At 43.8% G+C, this 23,804-nt stretch overlaps 1 protein-coding gene across 1 annotated transcript in view; it reads left to right on the top strand.

Moving 5' to 3' along the window:
• The first annotated feature begins 459 nt into the window (after positions 1-459).
• Positions 460-23,804, top strand: part of LVRN (laeverin) — a 74,525-nt gene continuing 51,180 nt past the window's right edge. The window contains exons 1-3 of the mRNA XM_047861644.1: positions 460-1,157; positions 20,225-20,367; positions 22,228-22,367. Coding sequence (XP_047717600.1) covers positions 460-1,157; positions 20,225-20,367; positions 22,228-22,367 — 981 coding nt within the window. The remainder of the gene's footprint in view (positions 1,158-20,224; positions 20,368-22,227; positions 22,368-23,804) is intronic.

The raw sequence follows: 23,804 nt of genomic DNA on the forward strand, positions 1-23,804 counted from the left end.
AAGGAGCAGCGTGGGCCCTGCACTTGTCTCTTTTCCGACAACACCTGAGACCGCACTGGGGCGCATCGAACAAATCCCATAAATCCAAACATCCTCGTCGGAAGTGTCTAAGTTCGAGTGTGGTCCGACCGTCCCCTTAGCACGTCGTCTCTGGAAGCCTCTTGTGCGAGGTCTTTTCCTTTGGACCCAAAGGGGCGCGCGCTGCGGTGCGCGGGATCCGCCTCTTCCCCAGGCTCCGGCGGGGCGGGGGTGGGTGGGCAGGGACCTGGATCTGATTAGCTGGGAGGGGGAACCCGTGGTCCCAACCGTTCGCTCCTGTCTCCCCAGCTCCTCGCGGAGGAGGAGGCGGGACGGTCCAGAGAAGAGGAGCGAAGGGGGTCCCATCACTGAGCACCCGGGCCACGATTTGAGCCGCCGAGGTCTCCCGGCTGTCGCCCGGCCCTCGCCCCGGCCCCAGCCATGGGGCCCCCTTCCAGCTCTGGCTTCTACGTGAGCCGCGCGGTAGCCCTGATGCTGGCCGCGCTGGCCGCCGCGCTCCTGCTGGCGCTGGCGGTGCTCGCCGCCCTGTACGGCCGCTGCGCGCGCGTCCAGCCGTCCGACCTCCATCACAGCGGGGTCCCGGACGCCGCGTCCTCGCCGCGCGGCACGCAGGAGGAGCAGCTGCCCACCTGGCCGCCCCGCCCCACTCGTGAACCGGCGGGTACGGCCACCCCGGGCCACTGGCGACCCCCGGGCCCCTGGGACCAGCTGCGCCTGCCGCCCTGGCTCATGCCTCTGCACTATGAGCTGGAGCTGTGGCCCCGGCTGCGTCCGAACGAGTTCCAGTCTCCGACGTTGAGCTTCACCGGCCGCGTGAACATCACCGTGCGCTGCACCGCGGCCACCGCGCGGCTGCTGCTGCACAGCCTCTTCCTGGACTGCGAGAGCGCCGAGGTGCGGGGTCCTCTGTCCTCTGGCCCCCGAGACGGCGCGGTGGGTCGCGTGCCCGTGGACGACGTGTGGTTCGCTTTCGACATGCAGTATATGGTGCTGGAGCTCGGCGCGACCCTGCAGCCCGGGAGCCGGTATGAGCTGCAGCTCAGTTTCTCGGGCCTGGTGTACCGGGACCTCAGGGAGGGGCTCTTCTTCAGCATCTACACGGACCAGGGCGAGCGCAGGTAAGGACAGACCGGCCCCGGTCCCCCGCTCTAGCTGGGAGTCCCGCTGCTACCTGCGTCCCAGTGCGCGTCTCCTGCGCTTCCCCGCAAAGCCCCCACCCCTCGCGACGCTTGCTTGCAGAGCCAAAAGGCGAGCGCCTCCACCCCCCGCTGCCCTGCAGAGACCCTGCTTGTCATAAAGCCTCTCGGACCGTGGTCCTGCCTCTGGCCAGTTTTCAGCCCCGTCCCTGCCCGTCCAGTTTGTTTCTGTCCTTGCTTTTCTAAGGTCGCTACTACCCTAGAGGTTGATCGAAGGCTTCAGAAAGCCCCGCTTCTGCTCTAACCCAGGAGGGCTTGCTTCACCACAGGGGGCAAATCCCTTGCTATTCAGTTTGGTCCGCGGGCCGGCGGTCGCTGTAATATCTGGGAGCTCGTCCGAAATGCAGATCTCCCCCCGCTCCACCTCGATCAAAGGGATCAGACTCTGCGTTTTAACGAGACCACCGGGGGATTTCTGGGGGGTAGAGGTGGGGAAGCCTGGGGCTGCCGCACCCACGCGGTCGCCGAAGTTCCCTCCCCCAGCGCCCCTCCGCGCTCAGCTCCCTGCTCTGCCTTTCCCCTGGGCGCTCCGTAGATGCTACTCTTGCAACAGGCAGACTCACGTCTGTGCTCTTCTCATTTTTTATTTCTTTTGCTGAGGGTTCTCCCAAATTTAAGAATCGCCTTTAATTCATCTCCTCCCACCCCCTGCCTGGGGAAGGCGTCTTGTTTTGGGGGTGAGCAGCAGCACCCCCACCCCTCCCAAGCTTTTTGAATGGCTCTCTGGACGCTGCTTCCGCTGGGGGTGGGGGTGGGGGGAGTACTAACAGCGGTGACAAGAGACCTCCCCTCTGAGTTTGCAAGCTCACGCAGCTTACATGTGTTCTCTTTACACTCATTTGGGATAATGTCTTCCACACGGAATGTTTCCAGCGCAAGAATTGCCTCTTTCCACGCCCTGAACTCTTTTCACGCTACTGAACTCAGGAGAGCTCTGGGGAAATCATTTCTGCGGAAGACACCAGAAAGGTCTTTCTCCAGGCTGGCAAGCTTCTTCACTCACGCACTGGTGGGGCATTTGCGGTTTACACAACTGCATGTACTTTGCCTTTTATTATTAGAGAAAATGTTCTCAGATGTTCTCTGGGGGAGAGGAACCTAGTAAATTACCCCCTAAATCATCTCCTGCCCTGTTTTCAAAACGCCAGGGGTTTTAAAATAAGTTTAATAAGCTGCCTTAGCGGATGTGTAATCTGTAACTTTTGTTTTTAAGGACTGTATGCTTGGTTTGTTTGTTTGTTTGTTTGTTTTCAAAAATGCACCAGTGCTTGAAAAAGAGTTTTGGAAACTTTCTCATTGGGATGATGTGTCACGGGACTTACCGACACCAGAAACCTTTTACAGTGACTGTGTATTTCAGAATGCAAGATTTTTAGAGGAAACACACACACACACACACACACACACACACACACACACACACACACACACACACACACACACACACGACCACTGCACATACACCTGACAGTATTTTCTGCTGTCAGCCAGTAAATCTTCATCTGCTAACCCATCTCTTCCTTTTTCCTAATAAGGCCACGGCCTGGATGAACTGCCCTAGAAATATGGGAAATGAAAGGCCCCTTTCCATTTTTCCATCGTGTGGCCAACTCGAGTGGTAACTAGAAACCATATTTTGAGAACATGAAAATTCAAACAAGCAGAAATCCTAATCAAGTCCCACAGATGTTCATAGACCGATGTAGAGTTCCAAAACTGTGGCATCTTGAAGGGGCTGTTGCTCAGGAGTTGTTCTCCTGGGTCTCTGCTTTGCAAACCGCAAGGAAAGCAAACGGCCAGTGGAGCTGGAAGCCAAGGTCGCAAAGAACTTGGACAAAATGATGACTTATGGTGAAGCAGATTTTGGAAGCCCGGCAGACCGGAGTCTGAGCTGTGTGCCTTGAGTCGGTCTATTCACCTCTCTGAGCTCATTGCCTCATTCACGGAATGGAGCTGAGTGTCAGCTTTTAGGGCGTTGTGAGAATTAACGAGAGAGAGGTCGGTGCCTGGCACACAGTCCATGCAGTGGCAGCTACTGTCGTTAGCTCACAGTGTAACTGTTAGGGGCAGCTTCTTGTCACCTAAGCGAGAAACCTGCCACGTTCTAGGTAGATCTGAGTCGAAGAAGAGGGCCCCCACCTGGGGCACAAACTGCCTAATCCCAGCTGCCAGTGGTTGAACATGTTTGCCTCTCGTTTGGTGACCCCTTATCACAGTCTGGACAGGCTGAAGCCTTTAAATAATTTTACTACTCAACACTAAGGGAAGAGAAAAAGAAAACCCTTCCAGAAAGTGCAAAGAGCATCGCTGTCTCACACTTCTAAGGCTTGGGTGAAGATTTTCTGGCTTAAGAGGTTGCTGGGGAAGCCTCTCTGCCTTTCTGCATGTGGCAGGTGCCATCCCATGTCTGCATGTAGGAGCCATCCACTGAGGGCCTTAGATGTGTGCTTCTGTGTGTGAGTGTGTGGTGCTCTCCTCATTCCGTGTGCCAAAAGTTGAGAGCAAACTCCAAATGTTAATGTTCCTTGAAGCAGTGTTTCCCAGACTTGATTCTCTGGCATATTGCTACCCAAGGTTTTGCCCTATTCACACACCTCTGGCCATATTCTTTTGCTTAAAAAAATTGCTCAATTTAAACAAAAATAATAAGTAGATTCATTAAAAGGCAATGCTACGTTATTATCATAAGTCAGAAACCATTTGGAATTTATAGTCATGCAACCGACCAATGCAATGAAAAACAATGTCACTGAGTTCTCCCTGCTTTTATTGTCTGCTGAAGAATCCGATGCCTCTGAATCCATGGGCTGCTCTCTCTTTCTTAAAAAGGGAAATTGGAACTAGGTGTTCAAGAGAAATAACACCAAACCAAGGTTTTTCTTTTGATCTTACCAGAATGATTCATAAAATTTGAAAATGACTGACGTTCTCATGTGTGAGTCAGATCTCTATGATAGTGTGTGAGGGCTACCCCAAATCCTTGCCCATCTACATGTGAGGAAATCCTGAATTAGAGTAGTGGTTCACAAACTTTTAAAGTATATTAGAGGGGCGCCCAGGTGGCTCAGTTGGTTGAGCATCGGACTTTGGCTCAGGTCATGATCTCGAAGCTCGTGAGTTGGAGCCCCGCGTTGGGCTCTGTGCTGACAGCTCAGAGCCTGGAGCCTGCTTCAGATTCTGTGTTTCCCTGTCTCTCTGCCCCATCCCCCTCTTGTACTCTGTCTCTCTCTCAAAATAAACAAACATTAAAAAAATTATAAGAATAAAACATATTTAAAAAATAAATAAAGTATATTAGAGTCACCAGAGGAGTTTATGAAACAGAGTCCTGGGGCACACCTTCAGAAATTCCAGATCCGTACGCATGTTCAGAGCAACATTAGTCAAAACGGCCACCAGGTGGAAGCAATGCATGCCCATCAATGGATGGATGGATGAACAAAAGGCGGTATATATGTAAAAGGGAGTATTCTTCCACCTTAAAGAGGAAGGAGATTCTGACCTATGCTACAGCATAGATGAACCTTGAGGGCATTGTATAAGTGCCTAGAGTAGTTAAATTCAGAGACAGAAAGTAGAATGTAGGTTGCTAGGAGCTGGCAGGGGCAGGGAGAAGTTGTTACATGGGGACATTTTGGTTGTTTCCAGGTTTGCCTATTACAAACAAAGCTTCCATGAGCAATTTTGTATACGTTTTTGGACAAACACAAGTTTTCATCTTTCTGGAATCAACACCCAGATTCCACGATTGGTGGGTCATACGGTTGTTTCACATTTAGTTTTCAAGAAACTGCTAACTTGCTTCCCAAAGTGTACCATTTACATTCCCACCAACAATGTATGAATGATAGTTTCTCTGCCGCTTAGCCACCATTTGCTTTTACCACTGTTTTTATTTTTTATTTTAGCTGTCATGATGAGTATGTAGTGATACCTCATTGTGGTTCTAATTTGCATTTTTCCAACGGCTCATGATGTTCAGCTTTTTCTCATGCTTACTTGGCATCTGTATATCTCCTTTGATGAAATGTCTCCTCATGTCTTTTGCCCATTTTCTAATTGAATTGTTTGTTTGTTTACTTTTGAGTTCTGAGAGTTCTTTATACATTCTAGATCTGAGTCTGTTGTGAGATATGTGGTTTACAAATGGGTTCTCCTGGTCTGTAGCTTGTTTTTTTTCATCTTAATAAGGTCTTCCAGGAACACCTGGCTGACTCAGTTAGAAAAGGATGCAACTCTTTGTTTATTCTTGAGAGAGAGAGCACTCGAGCAGAGGAGGAGCAGACAGAGGGGAACACAGGATCCGAAGTAGGCTCTGTGCTGACAGCAGAGAACTCATGAACTGTGAGATCATGACCTGGGCCCAAGTCAAACACTTAGTCAACTGAGCCACCTACGTGCCCCTAAAAAAGGATGCAACTCTTAATCTCGGGGCCGTGAGCCCCATGTTGGATGTAGAGATTACTTAAATAAATAAAACTTTAATAGTAATGATAATCATCTCCAGGCCAGGGAGCAAAAGTTTTTCATTAAATGAAGTCCGATTTATCAATTATTTCTTTATTATTATTTTTTTCCGATTTATCAATTGTTTAAATAGACCAGGCTTTTGTATCATGGCTAAGGATGCTTTCTTAAAAAGGCTTTTGTTTTAGAGCAATTTTAGGTTTACAACAAAATTGGAGGTATGGAGATTTCCCATATAGCCCCTGCACCTACACCTACATGGCCTCCCCCATTATCAATACCACCCGCCAGAATGATATATTTTTTTTAACCAAAGGTGAAGCTATATTGGCATACCATAATCACCCAGAGTCCATAGTTTACCATAGGGTTCACTCTTGCTGTTATGCATTCTATCTGTTTGGACAAGTGTATAATGACATATATCATTATAATATCATACAGAGTACTTTAACTGACGTAAAAATTCTCTGTTATCTGCCTGTTCATCCCTTGCCCCCATCACTGATCTTTCTTGTTTTTGTCGTATTGCCTTTTCTAGAATGTCTTATATTTGGAATCATATTATGCAATATGCATTTGAGATTCCTTCATGTCTCTTTATGTCTTGATAGTTCATTTCTTTTCAGCACTGAATAGTATTCTATTGTCTGGGTATACCATTGTTTATTTATGTATTCACCTACTGAAAACTATCTTCGTTGCTTCAGGTTTTGGTGATTCTGAAAAAGTTGCTATCTTTGTGCAGATTCTTGTGTAGACAAAAACTTTCGGGTAATTTTCTTTAGTTAAATACCAACGAGCATAATTGCTGAGTCATATGATAAGACTGTGCTTAGTTGTACAAGAAGCCACGAAACTGTCTTTCAAAGTGGCTGCGCCATTTTATATTCCCACCAACAATGGATGAGAGTGCTTGTTACTCCATATCCTCACCAGCATTTGGTGGTGTCAGCGTTCTGGATTTTGGCCATTCTAATAAGTCGATAGTGGTATCTTGTTGTTGTTTTAATTTGCATTTCCCTGATGACATATGATGTGGAGCACCTTTTAATGTGCTTATTTGTCATGTGTATAATTTCTTCGGTGAGTTGTTTGTTGGGGTTTGGGCCCATTTTTAAATTGAGTTGTTTTCTTATTGTGTGTTTTAAGAGTTCTTTGCATATTTTAGGTAACCATCCTTTATCAGATATGTCTTTTGCAAATATATTCTCCTAGTCTGTGGCTTGTCTTCTCGTTCTCTTTATATGTCTTTTGCAGAGCAGAAGTTTTTAATTAAAAATTTTTATTATGTTTATTTATTTATTTTGAGAGAGAGAGAGAGAGAGAGAGAGAGAGAGAGAGAACCCAAGTGGGGAGGGCTGAGAGAAGGAAAGACAGAATCCCAGGCAGACACGGCACCACCAGTGCAGAGCCCGATGCAGGGCTCAAACCCATAAACCGTGAGATCATGACCTGAGCAGAGATCAAGAGCTTACCTGACTGTGTTACCTGGGCACCCCAGAAGTCTTTAATTTTAAAGAAATCCCCCTTATCAATTATTTCTGTCATGGATCATGTCTTTGGTGTAGTATCTAAAAAGACATCAGTACACTCAAGGTCATATAGGTTTTCTCCTGTGTTACCTTGTAGGAGTTTTGTGTTTTTGCATTTACATTTTAAAGTGGCCCATTGTGAGTTAATTTGACCCTTTATGAGCTTAATTTTTGTGAAGGGTGTAAGGTTTTGTGTCTACATTCAATTTTTTTGCATGTGAATATCTAGTATTCCAGAAACATTTGTTGAAGAGACGGTCACTGCTCCATTGCATTGCCTTTGCTCCTTTGTCAAAGATCAGTTGGCTGTATTTGGGTTTATTTCTGGGCTATTCTGTTCATTGATCCATTTGTCTGTTCTTTCAGCAATATCACACTCTTGATTACCGTAGCTTTCTGGTAAGTCTTAAAGTCAGATAGTGTCAATCTACCAACATTGTTCTTCTCCTTCAATATTGTGTTGGCTATTCCGGGTCTTTTACCTCTCCATATAAATTTTAGAATTGGCTTATTGATATTCACAAGTTTAGCTTGCTAGGATTTTCGTTGTGATTGCATTGAATCTATAGACTAATTTGGTAAGAACTGACATCTTGATAATATGAGTCATCCTATCTATGAACATGGAATCTTTCCCCATTTATTTAGTTCTTTTTAAAATTTCATTCTTCAAAGCTTTCTATTTTTCCTTGTATAGATCTTGCATATATTTTGTTAGATACCTAAGTATTTCATTTTTTGGGGGGAGTACTAATATAAATGGCATTCTGGTTTTAATTTCAAATTTCACTTAATTGTTGGCAGGTAGGAAAGCAATTGGCTTTTGTGTATTAGTCTTGTATACTGCAACCTTGCTATAATTGCTTATGAGTTTCAGGAGTTTCTTTGTCAATTCTTTTGGATTTTCTACGTAGACAGTCATGTCATCTATGACTAAAGACTGTTTTGTTTCTTCCCTCCCAATCTATCTACCATTTATTTCCTTTTCCTGACTTACTGCATTAGTAAGGACTTCCAGCACAATGTTGAAGAATGGTGAGAGGGCACATCCTTGCCTTGTACTTGACCTGAATGGGAAAGCCTTCAGTTCTCACCAGTAAGTGTGAAGTTAGCTGTAGATTTTTTTGCAATCTTTAATTCAGGATGAGTAAGTTCCCTTCTATTCCTATTTTACTGAGAGTGTTTTTTTTTTTTAAACCATGAATAGATGTTGGATTTTGGCAAATGCTTGTCCTGCATCTATTAATCAGATCATGTGATTTTTTTCTTATTTACTCTCTTGATATGATGGATTACATTAATTATTTTTCAAATGTTGAACCAGTCTTGTATACCTGAGATAAATCCCACTTGGTTGTGGTATACAATTCTTTTTATACATTGTTGGATTCAATTTGCTAATATTTTGTTGAGAATTTTTGCATCTGTGTTCATGAGAGATGTTGGTCAATAATTTTCATTTTTTGTAATGTGTTTGTTTTGATAGTAGGGTAATGCTGTCCTCACAGGATGTGTTAGGAAGTATTTGCTTCTATCCTCTGAAAGAAATTGTAGAGAATTGTTATCATTTTTTCCTTAAATATTTGGTAGAATTCACCAGTGAACCCATCTGGGCCTGGTGCTTTCTTTTTTGGAAGGTTATTAATTCTTGATTCAATTTTTAAAATAGATATAAGCTTATTCAGATTGTGTCTTCCTATGTGTTTTGGAAGATTATGTCTTTTAGGGAGTTGGTCCATTTCATCTAGGTTACCAAATCTATGAACATAGAGCTGTTCATAGTACTTATTATCCTTTTAATGTTCATGGGATCTGTACTGATGTCTCCCTTTTCATTTCTGATCTTGTTTTTTTTTTTAATGTTTACTTATTTTTGAGAGAGAGAGAGACAGAGTGTGAGCAGGGGAGGAGCAGAGAGGGGGGGAGACACAAAATCCAAAGCAAACTCCAGGCTCTGAGGTGTCAGCACAACACAGGGCTCAAACCATGAACCATGAGATCATGGCCTGAGCCAAAGTTGGATGTTTAATGGACTGAGCTACCCAGGCACCACTCTGATTTTGGTATTAATATAGTTGAATTAATATTTATCACATGCATTATTGTTTTTTTTAATTGCCATTGCTCTTTGCTCCTATTTTTGTTTTCTACTCCTATTCTCCCTTTCTTTACTATGTTCAATCTGCCAATCCATGAACATAGTATGTATGTACATTGTTTAGATCTTTGATTTATTTCATAAGCATTTTATTGTTTTCACCATACAAGTCCTATACTCTACCCATGGGTAGAGTGCTTTGGGTTTCCTAATCCAAGGTCAAATTGGGCAATTGAAACTGTATCTAACCCCTAAGCACTTAATTTTATTTGAACAATTGTAAATGGTATTGTATTTTTAATTTGAGTCTTCATATGATTGTTGCTACTCTCTGGAAATACTGAATTTTGTATGTTTGTTTTGATATCCTATGACTTCCTCATCTCACTTACTAGGTCTAGGAATTTTTTTTGTAGATTCCTTGGGCTATTATACACAAAGATTTGAGAAGTATTCATGTATCAGTCTGTGTATGAATTCTTTGTGTGAATTCCTTTTTTTTTTCCAGTAAATAACTAGTGGAGTGGATGACTGGAAAATACAGTAGGTAGGTGTTTAATTTCTTAAAAAATTATAAAATTATTTTCCAAATATTTTTACTATTTTACATTTTCATCAATACTATAGGAGAATTCTAGTTGTTTATCTTCATCAACACTTGGTATTGCCAGCAGGCTTTCTCATTTTAGCCCTTCTAATAGGTGACTCTCACTGCAGTTTTAATTTGTATTTCCCTAATGACTAATAATGCGCATCAGTTCCTGCACTTGTCATCCATGTATCTTAGCAAAATGTCTGTTAAAATCTTTTGTCCATTTTTGTTGTTTTGTTATTGTTGAATTTTTAAAGGGTCTTTTCTCAAACATATAATTTGCAAATATTTTCTCAGTCTGTGGTTTGTGTTTTTATTTTCTTAATAGCATCTTTGAAAGCAAAAGCTTTCTATCTTGATGAAGTCCAATTTATCATTTTTTTCTTTTATGTATCAGCCTTTTAGCATTGTATCTAAAAAAGCATTGTCTACACAAAGTTCACAAAAAATTTCTCCTATGCCTTTTATTACAAGTTGCATAGTTTTAGGTTTTGTAGTTATACCTATGATCCATTTTGAGGTAATTTTTAAAAAATGTTTATTTTTGAGAGAGAGAGAGAGCACAAGTGGAGGCCAGGAAGAGAGAGGGGAACAGAGGGTCTGAAGTGGACTCTGTGCTGACAGCAAGAGGGCCAATGCAGGGCTTGAACCCACGAGCCATGAGATCATGACCTGAGCCAGAGTTGGACACTTAACTGACTGAGCACTCAGGCACCCCTGAGTTAATTTTGGTATATGATATGAGATATGGATTGAAGGTCATTTTTAAATTTTTTGCATACAGATATTGAATGGTTTTGATACGATTTGCCGAAGAGTCTACTGTTTCTTCTTTGAATTGTCTTTATACCTTGTAAAACATCAATTGTCCATATATAGGAGGGTGTATTTTTGAATTTCCTCTTCTACTTCATTGGTTTATTTGTATATCTTTATGCCAATTCCACAGTGTCTTGATTGCTAAAGCTTTATAATAAATCTCGAAACCTGATAATATTTATCACCAACTTTGTTTTCTTTTTAAAAGTTGTTTAGGCTATTCTAGATCTTTTGTGTTTTCATATGAATTTTAGAATTAGCTTGTCATTTTCTACCAACAAAAACATCTGCTGAAATCTTGGTTAAGATTGTGCTGAATCTATAAAGCAATGGGGGAGAATTCAACTTTTAAAATATTGAGTCTTCTAACCCATGAATATGATATATCTCCCTATTTATTTGTGGTCCTCTTTAATGTCCCTTGGCAAGGTTTTATAGCTTTAACTGTACATATCTCGCACATGCCTTATCAAATTTTCCCTATTTTATATTTTAAACGTATTATACATGGTATTTTAAAAAATTCCAATTTCCAATTGTTTGTTGTTAGTTAATTTTTGTGTATTGAGTTTCTATGCTGTCACCTTACTAAACTCACTTCTTAGCTTTAGCAGCTTTTTTGTTAATTCCTGTTTTGTCTTTGTTAAATTAACATGTTACATAGCCTTGGGGTGTTAGATAGTGAGCCAAGGTTCAACAAAAGACCGCAAAGGAATTGAAATGGAGAAGTTTATTATTCCTAGGCTCTGGAGGAAGTACATGGCACACCTTGAGGGGTCACATGGGGAGATCAAGGCAAGGTATAGGTAGAACACCAGGAGCTGGGGCGCCTGCCTTTATTAGGGTTCATGGCCAGAGTGCTTTGGGGTTCTTAGTCCATGGCCAGATTGTGTAATTCAACTGAAAAAGAGTGAGGTTTTGTTAAGCTTTGCAGGGATGGCCCTGCAGGTGGGGAAGGCTTTATCACAAGGTTTATCAGGAGTCACATCAGGAGCTTGTATTTACCTGTGACTCTGCAGGCTGTTGTCTAGAGCATGTACTTGTATGAGGCTAATGTCAGGTTAAGGCCCCTAAAGGCTGCTTGGCCAAACAATATGGATGCCAAAGCAGCAATACCATGGAGTAGCTTAGCTAAACTGAGAATTCCATTAAATTTTCTGTATCAGTGATTATATAGTCTTGAATAAAAAGAGTTTTACTTTTTGGTTACTTTAAGTGCCTTTTATGTCTTTCCCCTGCTTTACTTCCATGGTTAGAGCCTCAATACAATGTTGGATAAAAGTAGTTAAGTACAGATATCCTTGTTTTCTTCCTTATCATAAGCTGAAAGCATTCAGTCTTGCACTGCTAAGTATGATTTTTTCCTGTAGTTTTTCTTCTTTCTCTTCTTCTTCCACCTCCTCTTCCCCTTCTCCTTCTCCTCCTCCTCTTCCTCTTCCTCTTCGTTCATCGTCTTCTCTTTATAGATTCCCTGTATCAGATTGAGGAAGTTCCCTTCTGTTTCTAGTTTTCTGAGAGTTTTTATCGGATTGGGTGCCAGAATTTGTCAAATGCTTTATCTGCATCTATTGAGATGATCATATGGTTCTTCTTTTTTTAGCCTGTTAATATGGCAAATTACATTACTTGATTTTCTAATGATAAATTAACATTGCATTTGCAAGATATATACTACTAGGTTTTGATGTATTATCCTTTTTATATTTTGTTGCATTTGATTTACTAAAATTTTGGTTTTAATTTTTGCATCCCTGTTCATGGGGTTTCTTTTTCTTTGTCTTGTTTTGGTATCAGAGTAACACTGCCTTCAAAGAATACATTTAGAAGTTTCTTTGATTTGGGGGGAAGAATTTATATGGAATTGGCATTGATTATTGCTTAAATTTTTGGTTGAATTTCACTAATGAAGCCACCTGGGCCTCGAGGGTTTTTTTGTTTGTTTGTTTGTTTTTGTGGGATGGTTTTAAACTACAAATTAAATTTTTTTAATGAATAGAGGGCTATTCAGGTTATCTATTTCCTCATGAGCAAGCTTTGGTTGTTTGGATCTTTCAAGGAATTTGCCCATTTAGTCAAAGTTGTCAAATTTAAGTATAATTAATGTTCAAAATATTCCTTTATTATTTTAATATCTGTAGAATCTGTAGTGATGTCACTTCTCTCACCCCTGACATTGGTCATTTGTGTCTTCTCTCTTTTGGGAGCTGAAGCCCTGGTTGTGAAATCACCTCTGCCACTTACTAGTTGTCTAACCAGTGGCATACACTCCGGGGTGTTCAGCTTTTTGTAAGTAAAAGGATGGGGTTCTCCAATGTCTCTTCCACTTCTGACAGACAATAAGTTTGATCAGTGTGCCTTGAGATTTATCTACTTTGTTAATCTGTTTCAATGATTTTCTCTACTGTTTTTTTGTTTTTCACTGCAATGCTTTATGTATTATTCTTTATTATTTCCTTTCTTCTTCTTACTTTGGGCTTCCTTTTCTTTTTCTATTTTCTTAAGGTGGGTGCAAGGTAAGTGATTTAAGGTATTTTTTTCTTCTCTAACATAAATATTTAGTGCTATAAAATTTCCAGTAACTACTGCATTAGTGGCATGCCACCAATATTGTCATGTTGCTTTTAAAATTTTCATCCAGTTCCACATACTTTGTAATTTCCCTTTTGATTTCTTCTTTGAATCATGGGTTATGTAGAACTGTGCTATTTTGTTTCCAAATATTTGGGCATTTTCTCATTTTTTATTGCGTGCCTGACATTTCAAAGTTTATGTTGCTCAATGCCACATTTTGTTACATTGCTTTAATGAATGCTGGTCTTTTTTGGATAGGTGTACAAGTTATTTGGTGACCTTGATCCTTGTTTGATCCCCCATGTCTTGTGTTTAAGTTCTTTGAGAATGGATCTAAAGTCATCTAAAGTCACTAAAGGGGCACATAGGTGGATCAGTTGGTTAAGCATCTGACGCTTGATTTTGGCTCAGGTCATGATCTCATGGCTTGTGGGTTCAAGCCCCGTGTTGGGGTCCATGCTGGCAGTTGGAGCCTGCTTGGGATTCTCTCTCTCCCTCTCTCTCTGCTCCTCCCCGACTTTCACTCCCCCCCCCAAGATAAATAAATAAATTAAAAAAAAAATTAAAGTTGCTTTTACTCCAAGGCTACTTTAGTTCACTGCTCAGGCATTACCTTCCTGGTCTCTGTTGAAATCCATTTATTCTAGCAATTTCTGTACTCTGGCTTGTGGGAATTGGAACAATTCCTAGCATTGTGTGAGCTCCAGGAATTGTTCACCTTTCCTCTCCATGGTAGCTGTTCTTTCTTTGCTTGACCTCTTAAAGTACAGGTTAATATTTGACCAAAGGCTCGGGGTGAGGAGGGGTTATGTGGATTCTGTGCAGATTTCTGGATTTCTGCCCTGAAGATTCTAGCTATCTATGTCTCCCTGAGCATCAGTCATAGTCTCCTCAATTCAACGAGACCACTGCACTCTGTTTTTGTTCCCTTTCCTTGTGCTGCAGTTGAGAAATTACATCCAGGTAGGCGAGGTGATTATAGAGTTCACATCTTTTGTTTCTCTTCTCTTGGAAATCACAGTCCAGTGCTTCCTGTTACCTAATGTCTGGAAACAGTTGTTTCATATATTTCATAAGAGTTTTTAGTTTTCAGCAGAAGGCTAATTCTAGCCTGTGGTACTACAGAAGTCTCATCATCTCTAGATTTGGTAATGTTATTAAGTATAAAGTTAATCCTCAGTTCTTCCTCATGATATCTTGGTCTGCTCATAGTTTCTATTACATGATGTTCTACAAAGCACCTAAAAGGATCCCAGGAGAGGGAGCTAGCTGGAAAGGACCCCAGGCTGGGAAGCTGGAGCCTTCGTTCCGGTACTACCCCCAACCCCTGCCACTTCCTAGTTGTCTAACCAGTTATATAAATTCCCGGGGTGCCAGCTTCCACATCTATAAATTGAGATGGGACTCTCCAAGGTCTCTTCCACTTTGGAAATTCAGTGAAAGAAAGAATTTGTAATCCCATTGTTGTTCAAAGTGTCCTTTAAGAATACTTGTTGCATTTCCAATCATGCCATGTCCTGTATAAAATATAAGGTAGAACAGGGAGGTATTCAGGGGAATGAGAGTAGGAAAATTAAGAGATGAGGGCGGCTCACTAGTGTGAAATGGCTGGAGAAAATTAGGATTTTTATCTGGGACCCGTTAAGGGGAGAACCGCGTGATTAAAATCCATCAGCATGTGCAGGTGTAGAAAGAATGAACAGAGAACTGGAAAAGACGTCCTTCCAGTTGCTGTTTATGCTAGGAAATCTGGCACCAGCCTCAGAGAATGACACACAAGAGAGAAATTTGAGCAATATTAGGAAAGAATTTAGAAGTATCCAAACAAGGTCAGCGAACTCAAATACCGAGCACATGATCTCACTGGTGTCACAGATAAAAGAGGTCATTTCATTATCCTATAGAGGTATTGAGCCCGCATGTCTCACGGGGCCCAGCTGTCTTCTCTGGGAGATGGTTTTGCTCATCAAAGATTCAGATCCTGTATCTTTTGCAAACAAGTGTAACCAGCCTATCGAAAAGGCACACCTCCCAGTTCAGTAAAAATTCGACTGTGTTTCTCCCACTGTGCTTTTACAATTTAGTCTCAGAGATCATCTTTCCTGTTCCTGCTTAAATACTCTAACAGCCCCATAATTTACTGCTCATTCTTAGGTGACAGATGAGCTACATTCCCTAAGTCACAAACACTGTCCAGATGCAAAAATTTGAGCATCCAGTCCTGTGTCAAAGCTTTTAAAAGCTTTGAACTGAGTTAGCTATTAAATCTCCCTTTCTCTCCCTCCACCCTCACTCCCCCAAGCTTGGGTGGGCTTTCAGGTTAGAAGCCTGCAGTCGGTCAGGGGTAGTGGTGCTTCCTTCCCTTTCTCCACCTCAGGGTTCTAGCCCCCCCCCCCCCCGCCCTTTATCTTGAGAGCTGCTTCTATACCCCGACCAGGTCCGGTGGGTCTGGGGGAGACATGGAGAGGTGACACGTAGGGCAGTTCTCACCTGAGCCAGCACTCTTGCTGTTTGGCCTGACTCTGGCCTAGCACATACCTTTTTTCCCTTGAGATGTCATTTTCTCACTGTTTCCCTTTCTACTACAATGTTCTTTGCCCTGCAGAATGCTGCCTCTAGTTCTCCATTCTGGTGGTCATTAGTGACTCCTTCCTCAGCCCCTAGACATGGAGGAGTGCATCTCCAAGCTCTTCTAGTTTCATGCAGGTGGGCCCTGTTGGACAGAACCCAAGTCAGTCCCCGTCCTGGCTCAGTCCGCGTCTCAGGGCCCACAGCTGTTCCAAGGAACACTCCTAATCCCTGGCCTGGGGCTCACGTGGGTCCCAAGGCCAGAGTATTCTTCTGGTTCCGCCTCCAACGCCTTTCCTTTTGCCTTTTACATTCCCACTGGTGGGAGTTCAATTCCGACCAGGGTCAATTTCGGCTTTCCCAGCAGTAAGCTGGGTACCAGGCTCTGAGTCTCTCTGCTTCTGCTCTCTGAGGGATCTTCTCCCTCATGGCTCACCCCAGTTCGGGGGTTTCCCTCCTCCCAGCACGCTGAGATCAAGAAGCTTGGCTAACCCGCACCACCTCCCCCCCCCCCGACCTAGAAATCTCTCCTCTCATCTCTGGCCTCTGTTGCCTGACCTTCCTTCCATATGTTTTTGGTGGAGCCCAGAGGCCCCAGAAGGGCCCCAGGTTCTCAAGGCCATCTACTTTCATAAGGTGGTTTGGCACCTCTCTCTGGGATTTCACGTCTATTGTGTTTTGTTGCCTGGTGGAAACTTCAACTTTAAGATCCTAGATACAAGTAATAAACAAACATGATTCATGGGCCAATCCTTGAACCACAGTCCAGTGGTGTAACATCCGTCTTTACTAAAACATTTTGATTTCTGAGGGTGTTGTTGTGTAAAAACAACTTGGGGAGAGAGGCTTTCCGGTCTTATTTAACCCTTGACCAGTTATGTCATGTAGCACTTGCTAGCTAGAGCTGTAGGCAGAGTTCATACAATGATTTGGAATGAATGAGTGGATATTTTTTATATGGCAGTAGATGGATCCCAAAGGATATCATGTGGTCTTGACCCCTAAGCCCTCTTCTAGCACAAGAAAGTGGTGAGCTCATGATTCCCTGGCCACACAAGAGGGCAGGAGAGTGGCTTTGCAATACTGAGCCGCTACGGGACAAATTGTCCCAAATTAACTCCCTCACCAACTGACCGCGCTAAACCCAGACTTGTCAGGCACCATAATAGCATGTTTCGGCGAGGTTTGAAGGGAACAGAGGGTGGATGGTTCTATTTTCTGAGGTCAAGATATCTTTACAGGGTTGCTTGAATCCAAAGCAGAGAGAGAGAGAGAGAGAGAGAGAGAGAGAGAGAGAGAGGGAGAGAAGGGAAATAAATACCAGTGTTGAGTTCCCAGATGTGGCATAACCAGATCGTGTGTGTTGCTGGCTGGCCCTGACCTTTGTAGTTAGGACTGTGAGCCAGAAGGGCTATGTGTTGTAGGGACTTTTTTCCCTTTTTGTTTGTTTGTATAAAACCAGGGAGGGAAATAGTTGAGTAAAATCCAAGAGTTTCTTCTATTTCACCTCTCAAGAGGCCTGAATCATGGAATAGGGAGGCACTTGCTTGCTATTTGCTTCAAGTGGTGGCTCTCTGCGCTGATGTCTCTTAGCCTTTTTGAACCTGTAGCCCCCTTTGAGAAGGTTAAAACTTTCCCACTTCCTTGAAGAGTCTGATTTTCTCTCCTGACCTTGTAGATTCCTTGAGAGGCCTATGCTTTGTGAGGTCATGGTAGTGGAGATGTTACCAAGCTTTATGTTTTATAGTTTCTATTACAAAAACAATAGGCATGTGGTGGCTTTCCAGATGGATAAGCACGTTTTATAAAATTGGCTGTGCTTTTTCACTCTACATTATACTTTTTCAGGCTAATTTATTACCATTAGTACAAAATGACCTACAATTCCAGGGAGCCCACAGGCCTCATGGAGGCCAGGCATGAACTTCCAAGGGGGCTGTTTCTCCCAACCCTAGATGACTCAGTCATGGTCACCTCAGGGGCTCCTTTTTCAATTCTGTTGGATGTCTTTATCCCTGTTAGAATCCATTTTGGGGGGCACCTCGGTAGCTTAGTTTGTTAGGTGTCCCAGCTCTTGGTTTCTGCTCAGGTCATGATCTCATGGTTCGTGAGATCAAGCACCGTATCAGGCTCTGCACTGACAGCGTGGATTCTCTCTCTCTGACCCTACACCACTCATGCTCACTCTCTCTCTCTCTCTCTCTCAAAATAATTAATATTAAAATTTTTTTAATGTTTATTTTTGAGAGCGAGCTCAAGTGAGAGAAGGGCAGAGAGAGAGGGAAACACAGAATCTGAAGCAGGCTCCAGGCTCTGAGCTGTCAGCACAGAGCCCCATGGGGAGCCCGAATTCATGAACCACAAGATCATAACCTGAGCTGAAGTCAGACGCTTAACCGACTGAGCCACCCAGGCGCCCCGTCTCCTTGAATTCTATAGTTCATCTACGTGGAGAGCAGTTTGTGAGGTTGCAAGGAATATAGCAGAATTCAGAGGTGGTTTGTTGATACATTCAACTACTAATAATGTGAAAGCTCAAACAGCAATAAAAGGTTGGTAGTGCCATTGCTTTCTGGATGGGGAAACTGAGGCTTGGCAGGAATGTGGGACCTGTCCAGGATTACTCAGCTAGCAGGAGATGGAACAGAGTCCTGCAGACAAAGTGGCTGGTATCAGAGTTCACAGGCCACCTTCCAGTCCATGCAAGCAAGAGCAACGTACAGTGGGAAGCTGCAAGTAGGGAAGGCTTGTTGAAAATTACACTTTTGTCACAGTGAGGTGATGAACACATCCAGTTAGCTGACTGTGGCTGGCTTTTGAACGTGCTGATGGTTGCCTGTGAATTTTCATGTGAGTAGAGGCCTTATCGTGGTAGAGGAGGGATCCCAGGGGTGGGTGGTGGTGACGGAGGGACCATACTCTCTTGTGGCACCCTGTTGAATTGCCCTGTTACTTATCTAAGAGCTGGGCCTGAAGTAAGAGTAAATGCATCAGGGACACTAAGTCTCAGGGTCTTAGGAGAGAAAAAAAGAATTAGCATCCACAGTTGTCCTCCCAAAACAGGTTCCCAAGTCTCTAAGTCTGTCTGTCTTTCTTTCAGAAAGAGAGAGAGAGAGTGAGCTAGGAGGGGAGGGGCAGGGAGAGAGGGGGACAGAGGATCTGAAGAGGGCTCCATGCTGACAGCAGAGAGCCCAATGTGGGTCTCGAACTAGTGCACTGTGAGATCATGACCTAAGCCAAAGGCAGATGCTTAATTGAATGAGCCGCTCAGGAACCCCCCCACCCCAGGTGACTGAGTCTTAGTGATTCCACAGGTTTATTCTGAGGAGAGTTGTTAGCTAGGCCCCATGTCCTGTCAGACTTAGGCCCCATTGACACAGAATGAACCTGACTATCTCCTCATTTGCTCAGGACACTCTTGACCCTAAACTATTCCCCATAAATCACCAGTGCACTGTGAGATAATGCCACTTTTAAAAAAATTTTCCATGGAGATGGGGGGAAGGAGCAGAAGTGATTTGATAAATCTACCCACCTGGAAACAAAAATTGTCTTTTGCACTTGACACGCACCTGTATTGTTTACCCCCAAGAGGGTGCAAAATGAAACATTTTCTAAGTTTTCAACCCGGAAGAACAGGTGAGAAAAAGATAAAAATGTGGACATTCTTGGGGTGCCTGGGTGGCTCAGTCACTTAAGCATCTGACTTCAGCTCAGGTCATGATCCCACGGTTCGTGAATTTGAGCCCCACATCAGGCTCTGCACTCACAGTGTGGAGCCTGCCTGGGATTCTCTCTCCTTCTCTCTCTCTCTCTCTCTCTCTCTCTCTCTCTCTCTGCCCTTCCCCAATTCGAGCTTTCTCTCTCTCTCTTAAAATAAATAAATAAACTTTAAGAAAATGTTTAAAAAAATGCATTCTTCAGCAGACACTGCTTACACTTTGGTGGAAGATGAAAGCAATAGTCCGTTCCCCAAAAAGAAATCCTAGTTTAAAAAAATACTTGGTTCTCAAAAGCCTGCCATTGCATATTTGCTATATTTGTTCCTATTTTGTTTGCAGAAGGTTTTAAAGGCATATGATGTAATGAAGTAAATAGTATTTTGTGGTTGAAAATTAAATAGGTCTTTTGTATTTTAGGTCTTACAAGAATTGCAAGGTGCGGTGAGCCTTGGGAGCGTGTGTGTTTTAACTGGAAGGCAGTGCGGAAGATGAGGGGAAATGTTCTAGCTCCTTCCTGAATATAATTACAAGCCATCATCCCTCAATATTTTTGTGTGTGTGTCCACTAACCTGAAATAAAAATAAATAGGGGTTTTTCCCCCCCAAATGTGTTACAGGGCCCTGTTAGCATCTCAGATGGAGCCAACATTTGCCAGGAGCGTTTTTCCTTGTTTTGATGAGCCAGCTCTAAAGGCAACCTTTAATATTACAATTATTCATCATCCAAGCTATGGGGCCCTTTCCAATATGCCAAAGCTAGGTAAGTAAGATTTCCTGTCATGGTATGTGTGAATATGTTAATTACAATAGTGTGCATATATATGGACCTACAGATATATGTGTATACTCGCACATACATATGTATTTAACTCTTTAATAGCTTTTATAGCAATGGCTTTTCTAGGCCGTGTGTTGGTAGCGTATTATAATTAGGGAGAGCAGTCACATGGGGTACGTATCAGCACCCACATTTTAGAGATGGCAAGTCCTGATTCTTTTTGCACAGGAATCTGGGGACGCCATTTCGTTCTACTTTGGTAGCCTGTCTGCCCACTAGTTTGGGCTTCAACATTGATCGTTAGTGATAAGCTCGCGGACTTAGGCTGAATCTGGTACACAGATGTGTTTCATTTGGCTCGCATGATTTTTTTTTTTCCTTCTGATTGAACTTTTAAAAATCCAGAGATTTCTCATAAACATCAAGATTTTTACTCCCTTGTAAACTTAGAAGATCTAACAACGCAGGGCCTGCAGCTCCTTTGTGACAGCAATAGTTACAGCTCACAAGAGACTGTCCCCTGCAGACGCCTCCCCCCCAGACTTGCCATGGTCCCCACCACTGCCCTGTTAATGTTTGCCAGGCTAATTCACATCAAATACCTGCCCTCGGCTTTGAAGGCCCAGCTTGCCTCTACTGAAGATCTCGCTGAAACCTAGCAATGGCAAAATTATCCTTCCATGACCTGTCATAGGCTCTAGATTAAGCATCATGAGAGGTGGCCTGGTCAATGAAACAGTAGAAGTAGATGGAAAAGATGAGAGATGGGTGGTGGGCGTCACTTGAGGTGCCCATGGATTAGGTCCTCAGTCAAGACCGTGTTATTCAAGATACTGATTCGGAGCAAAGAGGCTGTCCTTAGACCTTCCTAACGCGGTTTGTTTTTAAATGTCTATTTATTTATTTTGAGAGAGAGAGAGACAGCACAAGTGGGGCAAGGGCAGAGAGAGAGAGAAGAGAATCCCAAGCAGGCTCCACCCTATCAACGCAGAGCCAGATGTAGTGCTCGATCTCACTAACCATGAGATTGTGACTTGAGATGAAATCAAGAGTCAGATGCTTAACCTACTGAGCCACCCAGGTGCCCATTGTTTGTTTGTTTTTAATTGAAGTACAGTTGACGTACAAGATTACATTGGTTGCAGGTGTATACCATAGTGATTCAACAATTATGTAATATTATGCAATGCTTACCATACAAAGTTAGGACTTTTATTTTTTTTAATCTTTATTTATTTTTGAGAGAGAGAGAGAGAGAGAGAGAGAGAGAGAGAAACACACATTCAGGGGAGGGGGGGGAGACACAGAATCTAAAGCAGGCTCCAGGCTCTGAGCTATCAGCACAGAGCCCGACGCGGGGCTTGAACTCACCACGAGATCATGACCTGAGCCCAAGTCGGACGCTCAACCGACTGAGCCACCCAGGCACCCCTAAAGTTAGGACTGTTAATGACAGACTTCTCTATGCTGTACATTTTTCCCCATGGAATTGGTTTTATAACCTAGAAGTTTGTAGATCTTAATCTCCTTTACCCATTTTGCTCATCTCCCTAGCCCCCTCCCCATTGGCAACCACCATTTTATTCTCTGTATTCCTGAGTCTGTGCTTTTTTGTTGTTGTTGTTCATGTGTTTTGCCTTTTAAATTTCACATGTCGGTGAAATTGTATGGTGTTTGTCTTTCCCTGACTTATTTCACTTTATTAAGTGGTTTTGACAGGCTTAGGGGTGCAGAAATCCACACTGCTAGACTATGGGTGACAGTCAACTCCACACATTGTTTCAAAGGTAGCTATTACTGCTTAGGTTTAACAGTGATTTGGACTAAAACCGATTTCCGTAGGTCAGTCTGAAAAAAGAGACGTGAATGGAAGCTTGTGGACCATTACCACCTTTTCCACCACTCCCCACATGCCAACTTATTTAGTCGCGTTGGCCATATGTGACTATGACCACGTCAGCAGAACTGAAAGGGGCCAAGAGGTGAGTGAGGAAGATTCTGCAGGTAAGGGTGCCTTCATACTGGCCACAGGTGGTTCATCCATTCTCTCTGCATCCAGGGGTTATGCCTACATTTCCCATCGTCACCTCCTGGTGGCCCCTCTGACTTTTTCCAAGCCCCGTTGAAACCCTTAGGGTGGCTTTGCAGATGGGACGCCACCATTCTCCCTTTTGGCTCTGTGGAAAGGCTGCACTCAAGGTAGGTTCTGGGCCCCCTCTTCCCGGGCTGTTGGCACCTTTCAGAAGACCAGGGAGCTGCCAAACTAGCACCTCGAAGCTCAGGTTTACCTGTTGTGTAGCCGATGCCATTCATGAAGCGGGGGTGATAATCCAAGTGTCCGGCAGTCTGGGCCCCAACTGACCAGAAGGGACACCAGCTGGGAACAACTGTAATGGCAGACGGAGTGCCTGCAGGACGGATGCCTGTAGGTAGGTATCGCCCAATCGAGAAGGAGCCCCGCTGGATTCCTCAACTCTGAGACACCTGGCGCCTCCCCACGGTTGTACGACGTGGGTGCTCTGTCCTGAAATACCCAGTTTTCACCCAGTTACAGCCTCATCACATAATAATCCTCTCGGAATGGGGCGCCTGGGTGGCTCAGTCGGGTACACGTCTGACTCTTGATCTCAGCCCAGGTCGCGATCTCACGGTTCGCATGTTCGAGCCCCACGCTGGGCTCCGTGCTGGCAGCGTGGAGCCTGCTTGGGATCCCCTCTCCTCCCCCCCCCCCCCCCACTGCCTCTCTCTGCCCCCCCTTCAACATAAATAAATAAATAAACTTCAAAAAATAATAATTCTTTAGGAAAATGTCAGGGCTGCTGTGACAAGTGCTTTACATGCTGGTTCACTGCCTCTTCTGCAGTGTGGAGGGAAGGCCGATTCCGTAGGCCAGGATCTTGCTTGCCAGATGGACTCCACAGAGCTGAGGAAAATCAGGCCCCCACAGTCCCATCTGAGACTCTCTCCTGGGCCTGCCCCAGATCTTCCAGGCTTGTCCCACTGACTTGTGGAGATAACAAAGCTGTGCATGAGCCAAGTCTGTCGCCAGGGGGAGAATCACCCAGAGCTGCTCCTCTGGAGGATGCATTAATAACACCATGTTAGACGGAGACCACAGCTTCTCTTCCTCAACTGTTGGCTCCAGCCTGAAGAATCACTGGTAGACCATTGATATCCACAGATGGAACACAGGCCACGTCAAGCACAGCCAGAAATTTTGGGCACGATTCAGTGTTTTAATCTTTCTTAATGTTTATTTATTTTTGAGAGAGAGAGAGAGAGAGAGAGAGAGAGAGACAGAGACAGAGAGAGAGAGAGACAGAGACAGACAGACAGTGTGAGCAGGGGAGGAGTAGAGAGAGACAGAGACACAGAATCTGAAACAGGCTCCAGGCTCTGAGCTGTCAGCACAGAGCCCG

The sequence above is a fragment of the Prionailurus viverrinus genome, chromosome A1 (genome assembly GCF_022837055.1).
Source record: "Prionailurus viverrinus isolate Anna chromosome A1, UM_Priviv_1.0, whole genome shotgun sequence".
NCBI lineage: Eukaryota > Metazoa > Chordata > Mammalia > Carnivora > Felidae > Prionailurus > Prionailurus viverrinus.